Source organism: Phoenix dactylifera, chromosome 3, assembly GCF_009389715.1.
Source record: "Phoenix dactylifera cultivar Barhee BC4 chromosome 3, palm_55x_up_171113_PBpolish2nd_filt_p, whole genome shotgun sequence".
In the NCBI taxonomy this organism is placed as follows: domain Eukaryota; kingdom Viridiplantae; phylum Streptophyta; class Magnoliopsida; order Arecales; family Arecaceae; genus Phoenix; species Phoenix dactylifera.
The window spans coordinates 1,542,367-1,557,515 of record NC_052394.1 but is presented as its reverse complement, the minus strand read 5'-3'; the positions used below and the strand labels follow the sequence as shown (position 1 = coordinate 1,557,515).

Genomic DNA, 15,149 nt, shown 5'->3' with positions numbered 1-15,149 from the left:
AGTTTTATTTAGGACACCTGTAATGATTATGCATCATTTATCATCGTCAAATGTCATTGACTTGAACTATTTAACAACAAATAATTCGGTACAATTTCTTATATAAGGTAATTAGCTATCCTATTTAACGAAAGATTGGCCATTCTATTAAACAAAAGATGGAGTTGTTATGGGATGAGAGAATAGTTATTTTTTTGATGTCAAGTTGTATCAACTACTTAATTGCAGTTAATGAACAACTTATATTATCGATACATGCTTGTCATCAGAGTTTTTTTTGGCATAGTCTGCAAATTATAAAGTTAAATGATGGTAGATAGCAAACTTGTATGTTAAATTACTAAAGAGAAGGATCACTTAAAAATGCTAGATAAGTGTCATTTAACTCTGTTTTTGCTCCCTTTTCATTGATTGCATGGTATGTATATAACTTTTTAACATGAGACGTCTATTTTGCACCAACTTCGGTCTAAAGAATCAAGTTTGTAATAATAAATTTGTCGTAATTTAGTATTAACATGAGACGTCTATTTTGCACCAACTTCGGTCTAAAGAATCGAGTTTGACCATGAATGTAAGAAGCTTGCCACAAATGAAGATCAGAAAATGAGCTAAAACATGCAATTGAGAAAAAGAAGGGCAATAAAATTTAGCATGATAGATTGACTTTAGAAGCTTTGCCGTCGCATTGTAATGCTTGCTAGTTTTTCATTTTTTAAACTTGGCTAGAATTTGGATCCTTTTTAATTTGTGGTTGAGTTGGGAGTGTAACCGCCATTACATACTAACAACTAAGCACCAAACCTCTCCAATTGAAGCAGAAAATCTCAACTTTGCAATCAAAATAGTTAAAAATTCTAAGAATATAATTTTAAAGAAGGTGCAGTTTATTCACATTTAGCATTTAAAATCACCATATACTGCAATGCTTCTTCATTCTTGTATTCTCAAACAAGGCTTTCTCGTCGCTCTCCTCCTGTCTCCCATAACATGTGTATGGGAGTGTAGAAATTACATCAGAGCTTTTAAGCCCATCTCATTCAAGCAGAGGTCTAATAGTGGCGGTGTTTGTGCTAGGTTGAATCTCATTTTATGCTCTTTTGTCAACGTCAAATTTAGAATTATGGATCTTAAGAAAATGTCAAATTAGTTTTGGAGGTCATTCTGTAGTGTTACATAGATAAACAAACAGCAATTTCTTGAATATCAACCATTGTGTAAATGATTTATTCAATCTTAAATTTTATATATGGCAAACTCGATCATGCTAGAATTAAAAGTGAATGGGAGCATATAAATGATAGCAGGGCCATGAATGCTAGCATTTGGTAACTCAAATATAATTGCTAAGGTGATCTTTACCCGAGGTAATCTAATCTCGATTCTCGATGATCTAATATCGTCGTATTTGGTATGCTATATTCCACTGATTAAAGATTCTCATATATTCATAGACGTCTTGTTTGGTATTCATTATTCAATAAAAGTCCAAGCGACCATATAATACTAAAACTATCCTTAAAATATTCCAAAAAAGTATTTATTAATCATATAAAGATATATTGCCTATTATTATAAAAATAATATTTTCGTTTACAATTATAATATATTATTATCTTAATACTAATGTTTATTTTGATTAAGAAAATAAGGCAAATAAAAGTAATATATTAAATAATTTCATAATATAAAATATAAAGTACAATAATATATTTTATTATAATTTAAAATATAATTAAATAATAAGATGATAATAATATGTTATAATATAACATATATTATAAATACTATATATAATATCAATATAATTAATATATTAGTGGAATATTGATATAGCAAAATTTCTGCTAGAATATTGATATATCAATATAATTAATATATTAGTGGAATAAGAAGATCACTACTTTGAGGTGATTTTGGATTCTCATCCTGAAGAATGTTGAAGCGCGATTGTAGCAATATGAGTGATTTGGGATAACTTAGTTATCTTATCACCGCCATCTACATCATTCTTGATTTTGGGGTTATCATCATGTCATACCAAATGCCCTCTAAAAGTTATCATATGCACAAGATTCACCTACTGAAGGCAGGCGATTATTTTTCCCTATATTTCTTCTTTTAATTGAAAAACAAAAGGTTGAAGAGACAGAGACCAAAAAGTACACACGCCAAAAAGATGGTGGCTGTAACGGCGCCAAGAAGATGGTGGCTGTAATGGTGGCCTTGCGTCCCTGGAGAACACTACAAGCCAAATGTCAAGGTCAGCTCCGGGAGAACCTTCGTTTCCTTTCTTCAGTGCTGCATCGTTTCCGCCCTACGGTACCGTCCTACTTCCTCCACAAAGAAGCCTCTGATCGGACAGAAATGCCGGCACCTTCGAGAAGAAGAAGACATCCCCGAAGACAGTGGTGAACATGATCATTCATCATGTGACCAAGATCATTGCCGCTACACAGTCACCTTCACCAGAGTGGGTCAGAGACACTTAGGGCTTCTACACCACTTTTACAACAGTCTGACTTTTGTCTTTTGAGAGCCCTCACCTTTTGACCAACTCAAGATGAATTTCGACGGTAGCGTCTTAACAAGCGAAGATAAAGGAAGAACAGAGTTTGTGATTCGGAACTACACTTCCAAATCGATTGTGGCAGGCGGGCGGCGCACTAGCGATATGACTACTATTGAAACTGAACTCAGAGCAACATGGAAGAAGATCATCTATGCGAGGAGCGTCCTAAAGGCTAATCGCATCATCATGGAAGAAAAGTCTTCGATGGTGATTGAGTGAATTCGGCAGGTTGAGCGGCAGAACGGTGTGCACCCATTACTCAGGGATATCCTAATATTGGTATCCAGTTGCACTTCTTTTTAGACTATTCATGTGTATCGGAAGGTGGATAGGGCGGCTGACTGGATTGTTTCTTTTGTGGATAGGATCTAACCCTGTCTTTACACCTTTGTGTTATTTTATTTTTCTTAATTCTGTTAGTTGTACTCACGTCCCGTGAACTAAGTTGTTAAAAAAATAAAATAAGAATAAGAATAATAATAAAACCTCTCTCCAAAGTTCGAACGGCAAAATGGGCTTGTGTTGGGATGGTGGGCGACGAGTAAAGGCCAGCAATACTGGTTGCCATCAGCGATCCTTCCGGAGAGCCAAATCAACAACCGTGGCTGAAGCCGCATCCAAGGGATGAATTGATGTCCGATTGCCAGCAAAAAATGTGGCTAGACTTCAAGTTAGATAGAAATGCGACCGTTCAGCAGGCAAAGGATTCAAAATATGGATGCTGATCCACGTGGCAGTTAAGCCATATATTTCGATGACTACCAATATCCCAAATAACAGACTCTCTCCATTACCATTTTTAATATGAAATCGGCTATTACCAGCCCGAAACTGCCTCAACTTAGGATGTTCCGGTCATTATCTGTCACTGTAATAGAAAGTAATGAAAGAAAAGTGCTTCAAAAGATTTAAAGAAAAAAAAGGAAGGGGGTTTGGAAATTATTTTATATAGTTAAATAGGCGACAGGATAAATATCGATAGTTATTTCCAGTGCATATCAAACATGATAACAAGATAAACAGCTATTCAAATTCATATTAACATCGGGGTGGTATCAAGTCAAGTTAGATCCGGATACCTCTTAAATGTGACTTAAACCTATCAGGAGGTTCGAACTGATTGTTAACCCGGATCCTAACTATCCAAGACTTGGGTCTTGTTTGGTTTGGGTCTCCCGTAAAAGTCGGTACGAGTGGTACCAAGTCTAGGTTGGATCAGGAAAGGATCGTTATCGGGTTCAGTCTCAAGTTATACAATTTTTATGAAGAAATCTTCTTCTTTTTTTAATCTTCAAAACCTCAAGACTATACAAAGCTTGAAATTACATTCAACAAATTTTATAAACAAAACTTAAAAATTATAAGCATAAAATTATATATTATAAATAGGATAAATTATTAGATCCAATTCAGTTGGGTCCACAAAATCATAGCCATATTTTTTAGAAAATATATAACCAGACTGAATCATATTTGGTTTGGTCAATTTTTTTTATTAAAATTAAACTAATTTTTTCATATTAATCAGAAAATATTTTTGGAAAGAATTTTTTTTGTCAAATAGGCATTTTTCAGTTTTTTTCTATAAAATCAAAATAATAATTTATTTTTTTGTTAATTACTACTATACGATTTAAAAATATTTTTGGACGCCAGAAAGGATGGATACCTTTTTTGAACACAGCGTAAATTCAGACAGCCACGAAACAGCTTCACGGATTGGCGATTCCGAAAGGCAGAGACCCAGGAGCCATCTACACCATCGTGGTGCATTCATTGCGAAACCAACGTAATCAGTATCCAGGATATAAAAGAGACGTACAGCTTCTCTCCGATCGACGCACAGTTGGATTTTGTCTTATTTCATTTCACTTCAATCGGTAGATGGATCATTTCATATCACTTCAAGTAGAACTTCTGATCCAGCTGGAGATCATTATGTGGGCAGTCAAGGCCCGTCTTACTGTGACAGTGTGACCACCTGGATAAGGACAACAAGGCTCAACGTTTGAGGTTCTTCCATCAAAAAGCAGAGCACTGAACTGTGCAAGGTGTAAGAGATCCAGGCCAGCTTGATTAACATACCTCCACTGAAGAAAGGCAGAATGGGTCTCATGGTATCCACCTAAAATATAGCGTCACGCATGTGCATCCGGGTGCTGACAACCTGACAAGAAATTCAATGAGGCCATCACAGAGTATAGAGCCCGTGAATAAGCTCACAAAATGCAGTGGCTTCCTTTGGAAGTGTAGTAGAAAAACCACAGCTTATTGATGAATCTCTATAACTCTGGGTTCAATCAACGGTACCCGTCAGGTCCAGTAACAAGCAATCTTTGAAAGAGTGCTTTACAAACGTCCACATTCCTAAGTAGAATGCATATAAAACTACAGAGCTTTAGTTTAGATACACATACCCTTATGTAACGATACAAATACTGGGTTGGCCAGATAAATATCTACGAAATCTGGCTTTGAAAGTGTCGAACTTGGGTTTATGCTGTGTTGTAAAACTATGTGCATGAACGTGTACGCACACCATGTCTGTTAAAACATGGGGCCAGTTTTGAGTGAAACTATCTTGATACGCAAAGTTGCTTCTTGGGTACCTTATGCTTTTAGGAGTACATTGTTTGAAATTCTTGTATTTCTACTACATGTCAACAACGGCGGTAATGGTCCCTCCTTCGCTCAAATTTCCTTTCATCCATCTCTTTAGCATCTCCAACGCTGCCCTAGGCTGATCCATAGGAACCATGTGACCAGCGTCATGTACCTACGCAAGGAACTCATCAGACCATCAAAGTTCAGCCGAAGCTACCACCAAGTTCCATACAGCAGTTCCATGCAAGCAAAATTAGAGAAAACCCTTTGATGGATAGGGCAACCATCAAGTACTTTAGAAGAAAAGCTAAACTCATCAGTTCTGTAGTTTCAGTTTCTCAACAAAAACAAAGCTTTACAAACTTTAACAAACAACCCCAGCTCACAGAAGCCAATTGAAGATGTAGAGAAGGAAACATAAAGAATGAAGAAACATAGCTTCAGGATTACTCACCTTGAGGAAACTCAGAGGTCCATATGACTTTAACAGTCCTGCTTCCTTGCCATCAATGACAAATGGTAACATTGGAGCTTCAGCAAATATCTGATGACCTGACCACTCCATTGAGTTAACCCATCTAAAATTCCCTGCACAAAAGGAATTCACCAGTTATTCATTTAGGAGTCTGGCCATAGATTACCCATCTAATTCACCATCACCGCTCGGTTCACCAGTCCAATGTGGCAGTCCTGGATGGCATGGTACATTGGGGGCAGGTGGGGGACAGTCGGGCCCTGGTCACCGCACCAGTCACCAAGTTCCACATAGAACCAGCGAACTGACCGGTTGTAGGATGGATGACCTTTAGCACATTCTTCATCTAAATTCTATACATATCCATTTATCCATATATAATACAATGGCGATGCTATGAGTCCAACTATGTCCTTTACACAACTCTGCAGAACATAGGTGATCATAGAAAGAAATTAGATAAAAACCATTTATTGTTAGAGGATCATCAGGCTCCTCCCGTAAGAAATTCACCTCACATAGTTAGATGTGATCTCTTAAGATAACTTGCAAGAAATTTCCAGTCCAGTAGTCCACTCTGTCTAATCCCCTCCACAGGCCAGTCCACTTCTCATCCATTTTCCCTCTTATGTTAGAGATATCTTCCTATCAAGGACTTGATTAAGCAGCATTAAGTCCCCAAGAATAGGAGAGAACATTGCCCTTTCATGCAGCATGTCCTTTCTCTTAACTGTAATTCTCTTTTTATTGCCCCAAAAAAACTGTTTTTCTTTTGTTTCTTTGTGATCAATTCATTCTTGTAAATCTAACCACAAAGAAATGAAAGAGAAAACATCCACATATCCTGCCCTACCTTATTTTTCCTTAATGTGGGAAAAGGTAGAGGCAGTCAGTTACCTTCTTTGTCTAATCAGAATAAAATTTACATAAGTATGAAGAAACAACTGATTCAGCAAACTCAGCTATAAATGTTAAAGTGCTTCCGGGCTTGTTCTCTAATGATATTCTTTAAATTGCTATCGGAAGAATAAATAAACTTTTAAAAATCAATAACCCATAGCCTTGTTAGAGTAGCATACTTATCCAACTTCAATAAATGGGTGGCATGTGATTGAATGTCTTGACTGGTGGTCTTATAATTAACATACTTTCACCAAATCACCATCAACTGCAAGACCATTGTTATGAGTTCTAGTTAATTTTTGCAGACAAACCATTACAGTGTCATTTTCAAAAATAAAAAGGGCACTAGGACATGGACTATAACAACTTCAACTACCCCATCAAGCCAATTCAACTTGTTTCGCGAACAAATTACATTGCATCAACCCAAAAAAAATAATAATAAAAAGATAATTTGCATTGATGCTCGCCAGCATATGTAAGTGAATTGATCCAACCCCTTTTGAATTTTATTCCTTTTTTAGGAGCAGTTTGCAAAGGCGGCAAGTGACAGAATTCCAAAAAAATAGGGTTTATCAATGCAGCTATCTCCAGCAAAGCAAAAGAAAGATCTCAAGAGTGGAATACACGGCAAAGGTAAAGGAGCGTCTAAACTTTTCACATCAATTGTAAACATTTGCCCCCCTTCTATACTCCCAAAAAGAATACCAGAATACCAGATCATTTAATTCCACCAAAAATAAAACACTTATAAAATCAGATCTGATCATTTAGCCTGGAATTGACATTTCCTCTATGGATTGCATTTGTTTCTGCAATCAAATCAAAACTTTCTCTTAAATAACAGCAGAAAGCCCTAGTCTGTTTTTTTTTGGTATTCCACTCTTATCTTCATGTACAAAGGTCATATTTTGCACCATCAAACTCATATTTGTGCATTTACCCATTCACAAATAGAAGCTTAACAGTGGAAACCATATCACAAATAGGGTGTCCAAGGAGGCTCCCGTAATTGCAAGGGCTAAGGAGGATAAGATGCATGCAGCCTTACACCCACGTGCACAGAGACTGTGGAAACCATATCATATATCAACAAAAGCATATTTTCTCATAGGTATAATTACATACCAATGCAGCCCCATACTGATGATTATCTATGACGTGGATGAATATTTGAATAAGTTTTGAAATCAATGTTTTGTATTATAACAGCTATTTAAAACTAATGCTTAACAATAGATACATTTAACATTAAGAATGGAAATTACCCAACAAGAAAAGAACTTTAAGAAAGGTCCTGAAAGTAGGTTAAAATTGATTTAGAGATAAAACAAATCAGTTAGTATATAGCACCCTCCTTAAAAGAAGGCATTAATCAGCGAACATACAAACTTGGTCAAAAATCCGAAATATCAAGTACAGCAGCACCAAAAACAATTGCCATCATGCAAAAAAAAAAAAACCAATATCAATAAACAGCCAACCAACTTTAATTAAAATGGATCAAAATATGCTCTTTTTTCTTTTTTCCCCCTAATAACTAGGCTAATGCCTAACACTGCAGAAAAATAGCGAAAGAGCCGGTTAATGCATTCAGTTGCATATGAATAAGCTGCAAATAAATCAATCTGATGTGGACCTATAATCCTACATAAAATGTCATCCATGATATTGGACATCCAACCAAGAGAATGCACTTACCTAACCAGTTGCATATGAGGTCATATTCACCAGCATACACCAGGAGTCTGATACCGTCACCAATCAGAGTAGGAATACCCACTTCCAAATTCTTCATCCAGTCAGTAATCATGGCTTCATAAACAAGAGGACTACATGAAACAAATTTCTTGTTACCAACACCAAGCGCATCCCGCACGGACTTCTCGTTTAGGAATTTCTCCATGTTCGATAAATCATAGCAAAGGCTTCCCTCACACTTTTTTCGAATATCATAATACTGAAGATAAGGGCTAACATTAGAAATATGGATATTAAAAAAAATGATGGCAAATAACCCATTTTAAAAAAGGAAGGCAATTACATTCATATCTCCAGCGAGTAGCATAATGGAAGTAAAGATGGAGTTGCAAACAAAGTAAGAAGCAAGGCAACCTATTACTCCTGAGGGACCTGCCAAATAACACCTCAATTTGGTCACAACATTAGTCCATGTAAACACCAAACTTTTGATATTTCAAAGGGCACAACAAACTTAGGTATGCCCTGCAGTCGAGCTACATGGTTGGGCATCCAAAATGATGATTTATAACCTTCACCCAAAATGCCTAAAAACAACATGACACAAAGCATTTTACTAAGTTACTTACAGCCAGGAAATATAAAGATGTTCGATGCAGATATACATTCATATCCACATAGATACACTCGAATGGATGCATGCATAAACCATACACACATGAGTTAGTATAAATCTCCCTAAAAGGATACAGATAGGCCATCCTCCCACTATTCCTGACTTTGTGTTTCAAGATAATATTCTTTTCTGATTTCCTCATTTGAAGAAATATTCTCTTGAAATTCTGCCCAAAATTTGAGATGAAATAGTCTATATCTCAAGAGGAGCATGGTACCGTGTATATCACATGCAGATACAATATATGTGTGTGTATGAACAATGACAAATGAAAAACTTGATTACCATGATGTCATAAAAGGAGTGTTTACCACAAAGTTTTACTCCAAGTTCACAAAGGGGGTATATCTTGCTGATGCTTTTGTAGGCACTTTCTCCAATGATACCCATGTCAAGTGCATAATCAGCATATGCACCATACTGGATTTCGGGATTAGTGAGCCCATTACCAATAGCAAAACCCTACAGAAAATATAGTCCATAAAGCTGATTAATTCTTAGACCTTTTATTTTATTTCTCAATGGACTATAGATGCAAATGCAACAGTAATCAAAATTACAGTCAGTAATTAACCTCTGATGTTTAAGATAGTTACAGGCAGCAATGCATCAGCTGATATGCAAAACTACCATACAAGATAGTGAGATATGCTATCAAAATGTTTTATGTATAGGTACACATGATAATCTCTAGATAGCTTTTCCAAGTAACCTTTAGATTTAATTGAAGGCCCTGCTTCTCTTTGTTCCCTCTATGAACTCTTTCAGCAGCAGCAGGAATATAGTGTCCCGCATATGATTCTCCAGTTATATAGAAGTCATTCTTCAAGTATTTTGGGTGCTCTCTAAAAAATGCCTACAGTTGATTGATTGAGAGAGAGAGAGAGAGATCAGAGCCAAATGTTGATAAACATTATAAGAAATTGAAGCAACTCAAGTAGTCAAACCTAATTTTACCTGCAAAAAATCATATAGGTCATCACTTACACCCTTTTCGCTATAGCGAAGGTCCCGCAAGTCTGTACTATAACTAAAGCCAGTTCCCGTGGGCTGGTCGACAAAAATAAGGTTTGACGCCTGGATAAAAGATGAGATATTAAACATATATATATATATATATATATATATATATATATATATATATATATATATATATATATATCTTAGATAAATGACAGGAATGTAAATAGCAGCATTTGAATCTTGGTCACAAGACACAGATACAGTGACATATTTTGTCATAAACAGCTTACAGCAGAGACGTGAATATTAAAAAAACAGAAAAGAAAAGGGGATAGCTGTGCTGGGAAATGTTAAAAACACACGTAGCACAAGCAAAAGAAGGTGTAAAAACTGCTTAAGGGGCACTAGAAACAGCTTTAGAGTGTTGCTCTGATAGGGTTGTTATAGATGCACTTATTGTTCATTTGAGAAGGGTACCTTCTTATAAAGGAACTTTTTAAGGAACATACGTTAAAATGTACTTAAACCAATATAGAGCACTATGTGTGAGGTTAAGTATGCAATCGGCATGGAGGAACAAGAGATTTCATAAACGAATAACTTCTACTGCTTTGACCAAGTGGATGCTAAGAAATCTTGAACCTTTGGTTTCATAAAATAACACTGGTTAAGCTATTCTTTTCTCTGCCTTCTCTAGCACTGCCATTCCAGCTATTCTTTTCTCTGCCTTCTCTAACACTGGTTAAGACTTCATTTGTACACATGTTCCGGGAGGGTAGCCTGATTTTCCCCATCTAATGTTTTGGATACCTAAAAGAGAGTCAAAGTTCATTCACAAGATAAAGTGTATGACTTCTATTTTGATTCAAGTAAAGTACATTCCTGCCATGCTTTCACACACACGCACCCCCCCCCCCCCCCCCCCCCCCCCCCCCCACCCCGCCAAAAAAAAAAAAAAAGGGTCAAGTCAGTTTTGTTGTTTTTTAAAGCGAAAGTAGCAATTAACTTGTCTTACTAATAGAAGTACTGCCTCTCCAACCAAATATGTTTAAAGAAGTATGATTTATGCAAAACATCTTTGCCTTCTGAATACTGGGGCAGATCAGAATTTTAAGGAATAAGCATGGAACAGAAACACATATCATAAAGCCCCCGCTGCATCAAATAACGTAAGAATTTGAGTTATTACAAAATGGATATAGAATAATACCTTGTCCCAACCATAGTCATTCCAGATAAGTGACATGTTGTCTGCAATTTTGAATGGACCATTTTCATAGAAAAGGGCCAACTCACTGCTGCATCCAGGACCTCCAGTCAGCCAAATAACAACTGGATCGCTACTTTTGCCTCGGGATTCAAAGAAGAAATAGAACATCCTGCAAGCAGCAAGAAGCTTCTTCAGAATCAGAATGTTGTTACTCTATGCTAGAGATCTAGGAAGCACGATATTCATCAGTATGCGAATATATAACTTGTAGAAAATCACACCTATTCCAAATTTTTTTAGTATGGAAAGACTCCGAAATCAGTTGAATGCAGATCCTGGGCATTATAAGCTGTACGTATGCCTGTCTATTCTGTGAGCTAGAATATGGAGTTCCAAATACAATTTATCGCTAGCCAATGCTGCTTCCACTAAAGACTTAGAAGCGAAGGGTTTTTGCCGGCAATCACTACTAACGATAACCTGGCATGATTCATCTTCAGCACCTCATCACTTCCATATGGAAGTTAACCGAAGATTTTCTTTTTTATTTTTACGAAGACGGTCCATTAGACTTTCGCAGATTATGAACTATAACCCCATCGAGAGTTAAGAATAATTATTTTTGGTATCTCAGAGCAAGGAAATGAACCTTAACAGACAAGCTTTAGAGATCAACGTATAATCCATCGAATTTGGGAATTGCTACAAGCAACTCTTGAGTCCAACCGAGCTCTTGAAATTAATGTCAAATTCCTGGCCAAGGCAACTAAAGATATAAAAGGGACCCACCATTAACAATAGGAAGGCCGGTTGGAGCAAGCAAGGAGACCGATTTTATTCGTTAGGCACGTAAAACCAGCAACTCCCTCATCATACTAGTGAAATTTCAGTACTGATCTATTAACTGGCCTCCAACCATCTTTTACCCAAAAATAAAATTATTTTAACCGTACAACGTTGATGTCGGGTAGCGCATCAATAAAGACAGACAATAAATAAAATCACTTTTCTTGTTTGCAATTTTTGTACTGAAGAAATCGACAAAAATCCCTTTCTCATTTATTAAAGAACCTGAACTCATATTCCAGTAGGAGAACATACGCTATTTATCCATTTTTCCTCCTAAATTGCAAATGAACGGGGGCAGTACGAAGAGGAAGAAGAAGAAAGCTGAGGGTAGATTAGTACTTGGCGGCATGAGTGTGTTCGAGGCGATAGTATCCGGCGTGATGCCCTAGCTGCTCGATCGGTATATCCGATCCGGACTCTCCGAGAATCTCGAGATTGATTCTCTTCTCCACGAGGCGAGGGCTCGAAGAGTCGTCTCCCTTCTGCTCCCCCTCGATCTCTTGGATTACCGGCTGGAGGTTGAGATCCCTTATGAGGTCCTCTGCGAATCGGATTGGGCTCCGAGGGTATGCCCGCCGAGGGCTAGCGTTAGGGTTCACAGAGGAAGGGAGGAGGAGGAGGAGAAGAAGGGAGAGGACGAGAGCGAGCGGAGGAGTGAAGCTTCGAGAATCCATTTCCGTTCCCAATGGAGTGGCCGAGAGGGTGTGGATTAATTGAAGTCCAGAGTCTACCATTTGGACCGCTTAACATCAACGGTGTACCAAAATAACAGACGCTGGATATCGCTGTAACGGTGTCGGAGGCAAAATTCGAGATTAATTAGTAATTTCGGTCAAATATTGAGGGTAATGTACAAATGAAAGAATGCGGGCTGCCGAGATTAGTTCAAAAAGAATAGAAATGATATATTTTTGCATCTAGCTCCATATTGAAGCATAAAATCGCAGACATGCTCTCATTTTCATCCATTTGTTTTAACTAGTCCCGACACCAGGCCTCCCAGGACGAGGAAAACCTGACGTTACGGTTATTTTTGTACAACCCCTTCTTACTTTAAATTGGCAAATGCGTCCTCGTTTCAACGGATGTAGGGAGTGAAATCCCGGCACTGGTTAAAACTCTCATAACCCCCTGCAAGAGTTCAAAATTATGAAGTCTTTCTTGCGTGGTTGGTTTGGTTTGAATTAGTCCCGGCCGCCCGCGTGCAGTAACTCGGAAGAATTAAATATGATGAATGAGATAACCCCTTATTTGGTTTAAAATTATAGAGAAGTTGTTATTTCAGCAGTGGCTCGATTTGAACTAGGGAGGGACAAGTAAAACTGAGATGATGATTATATGTAAATAGCCTTTATATCAATTTGGAATCACAAATCAGCCATCTTTTTGGTTGTTGCTTCAATTTGAACCAGCCCGGGCACTCTAAAACTAACACATCGTATATTTGGACTAGTCTCCACACACTTGATATGGCGTCGAGGGATTAATTAAAACTAAGAGCATGATTCCATTGGACAAACAAAATGCATTGAATGAAATCTAGAAATATGGATGCAAAGGCCAGCTAAGCTTTCTGGGAGTCAAAAACCAGTCACAATATGATATCTAGTTCAGCTATCTCTACCTGTGGAAATTCTCAGCTTTCATCCAAGAGAAATTTATAGACCTCCTATTGTTTGTAAGGTCTTATGTGCGTCCTGATTTCAACCTGCGGCAAACTTTGAGCAGCAATGAATCATTTGCATTTAATTTGACCCCGACAACTTTGGAGGATCAGCAAAAAGCGATTTAAAGTTCAAATTTCTCACTGAGGGCTCGTTTGGTTCGTGAGAAAAGAAGAAAAGTGTGGTCAACGGGAAAGCAATGAGATGCCTCTTGTTTGGTTGGAGTTTTCAAATAAAAGAGATAGAAAAGTTGTATTCCTATAGGAATATGATTCCCACATTTCATGGAAAAGTCTTTCCCATGAGAAGCATGGAAAATTTACTTTCCCATCAGACGGGAATCACTCCATTTTTATTTTTTTCTAAAAAATTCTTTCAGCATTAAAGAGACATTAAAGACCTAAACTTTATTAAGGGTATAATAGAAATTATACATACTTTCTCAGAAAAGTGGATAGTCAACCATACATAAGTACTCTGAAAATTTGTCACTTTTTCATAGTCTACTAAATATGCCAAAAATACTTTTCTAGACATTTTTCTTCTTAGAAATCTGCTTCCCAAATATCATATTTTTAGAAGAAAAAAAACTTCCATCCTTAGAAAATGCAGATCCGAGGTAATTTTTGAGCAAGCATGATATTATAAAAATGCACGGGCCTTTCCTTTCCAGACAACTCAACCAGGTTGGCCAGAAGAAGTTCAGCATTAGGGCGGCATTTGACGATCCATCCTCATTGGGAACATAGGCTGCCTGCTGCCGAGGACCCACAATACTCCTTCCATCAGTTTGTTGGATCATAAGGTCCACGTTGCAGCAACCTTTCTTCCTACGGAACTTGCCCATGAGCAATCTAAATTAGAAGGAACAGAAGCAATTAATGCATGAGAAACAAACTGAGCCGGCTTGAATGCGTCTACAATCTAGATGACATGAATAATTTTCAAAGGATCGGTATAGGTACAAGACTACAGTCACAACCATCTGACCTCTTCCCAACTATTTGAACATGGATTCTTTTCATAATTATTGACATGTTTCTACGACTGGCTGCCAAACTGAAGTCAATCATGCATCTTTTTCATCCAAGCTTCAGACTGGCTATTGCGGTGTTGTCGGCATGGATGCAGCACTATACCTTCTAAATTGATGAAATCCAAGGTTGGCATGATAATAACAGAACAGAACATTTGAGATTTTCTAGCAATAGAAAGACAGGCTAAGCAAGCAGGGACAAGCTGGATCTAATTGTCAATTAACATAGAAAGACTCAGCAAATGGCAAAGAAATGAACAAGTTGCTTTTAAATTATATATCCAACCATATTTTCTGGAGAAAGAACCAACACCATGCCATTTTATCATTGTACTTATGCTAGAGCTTAGCTTTCTTTCCCTTTTTTTTTTTTTTTTCCTTGACCTGTATGAGGCTTGACTTTCTTTCTCGTAAGAAAATTCAAATATATAAATAAATCTACCTCATTCTATCAGATTAAGCTTTTAGAAAAAGTGGTGATTTTAATATAGTATCA

General features: G+C 37.2%; 1 protein-coding gene across 2 annotated transcripts; it reads right to left on the bottom strand.

Annotated features, from left to right (window-relative positions):
• Positions 1-4,256: 4,256 nt before the first annotated feature.
• On the bottom strand, positions 4,257-12,687 carry LOC103703437 (serine carboxypeptidase-like). 2 transcript variants are annotated; one of them, XR_005510904.1, is made up of 11 exons: positions 12,293-12,687; positions 11,105-11,273; positions 9,889-10,008; positions 9,644-9,787; positions 9,243-9,393; positions 8,599-8,687; positions 8,256-8,514; positions 5,631-5,764; positions 5,182-5,348; positions 4,658-4,739; positions 4,257-4,553 (listed from the first exon to the last, which is right to left on the bottom strand). XR_005510904.1 is itself a non-coding variant. In XM_008786277.4 (9 exons), the coding sequence occupies exons 1-9, from the start codon at positions 12,685-12,687 to the stop codon at positions 5,226-5,228; spliced, it is 1,584 nt and encodes a 527-aa protein (XP_008784499.2). In that variant the 3' UTR covers positions 4,823-5,225. The 2 variants fall into 2 exon arrangements, 1 of the variants encoding a protein (XP_008784499.2); XM_008786277.4 differs by lacking the exons at positions 4,257-4,553; positions 4,658-4,739 and having other exon boundaries at positions 4,823-5,348.
• Positions 12,688-15,149: the final 2,462 nt, after the last annotated feature.

Bases quoted from the DNA above. Each gene is read 5' to 3' on its own strand.
- LOC103703437 (XM_008786277.4), bottom strand. From the start codon at position 12,687: ATGGTAGACTCTGGACTTCAATTAATCCACACCCTCTCGGCCACTCCA. The intron at 11,274-12,292 runs GTACTAATCTAC...TGCTGCTTGCAG, and splicing joins GAACACACTCATGCCGCCAA to GATGTTCTATTTCTTCTTTG. The intron at 5,765-8,255 runs GTAAGTGCATTC...CCTTTTGTGCAG, and splicing joins CCTCATATGCAACTGGTTAG to GGAATTTTAGATGGGTTAAC.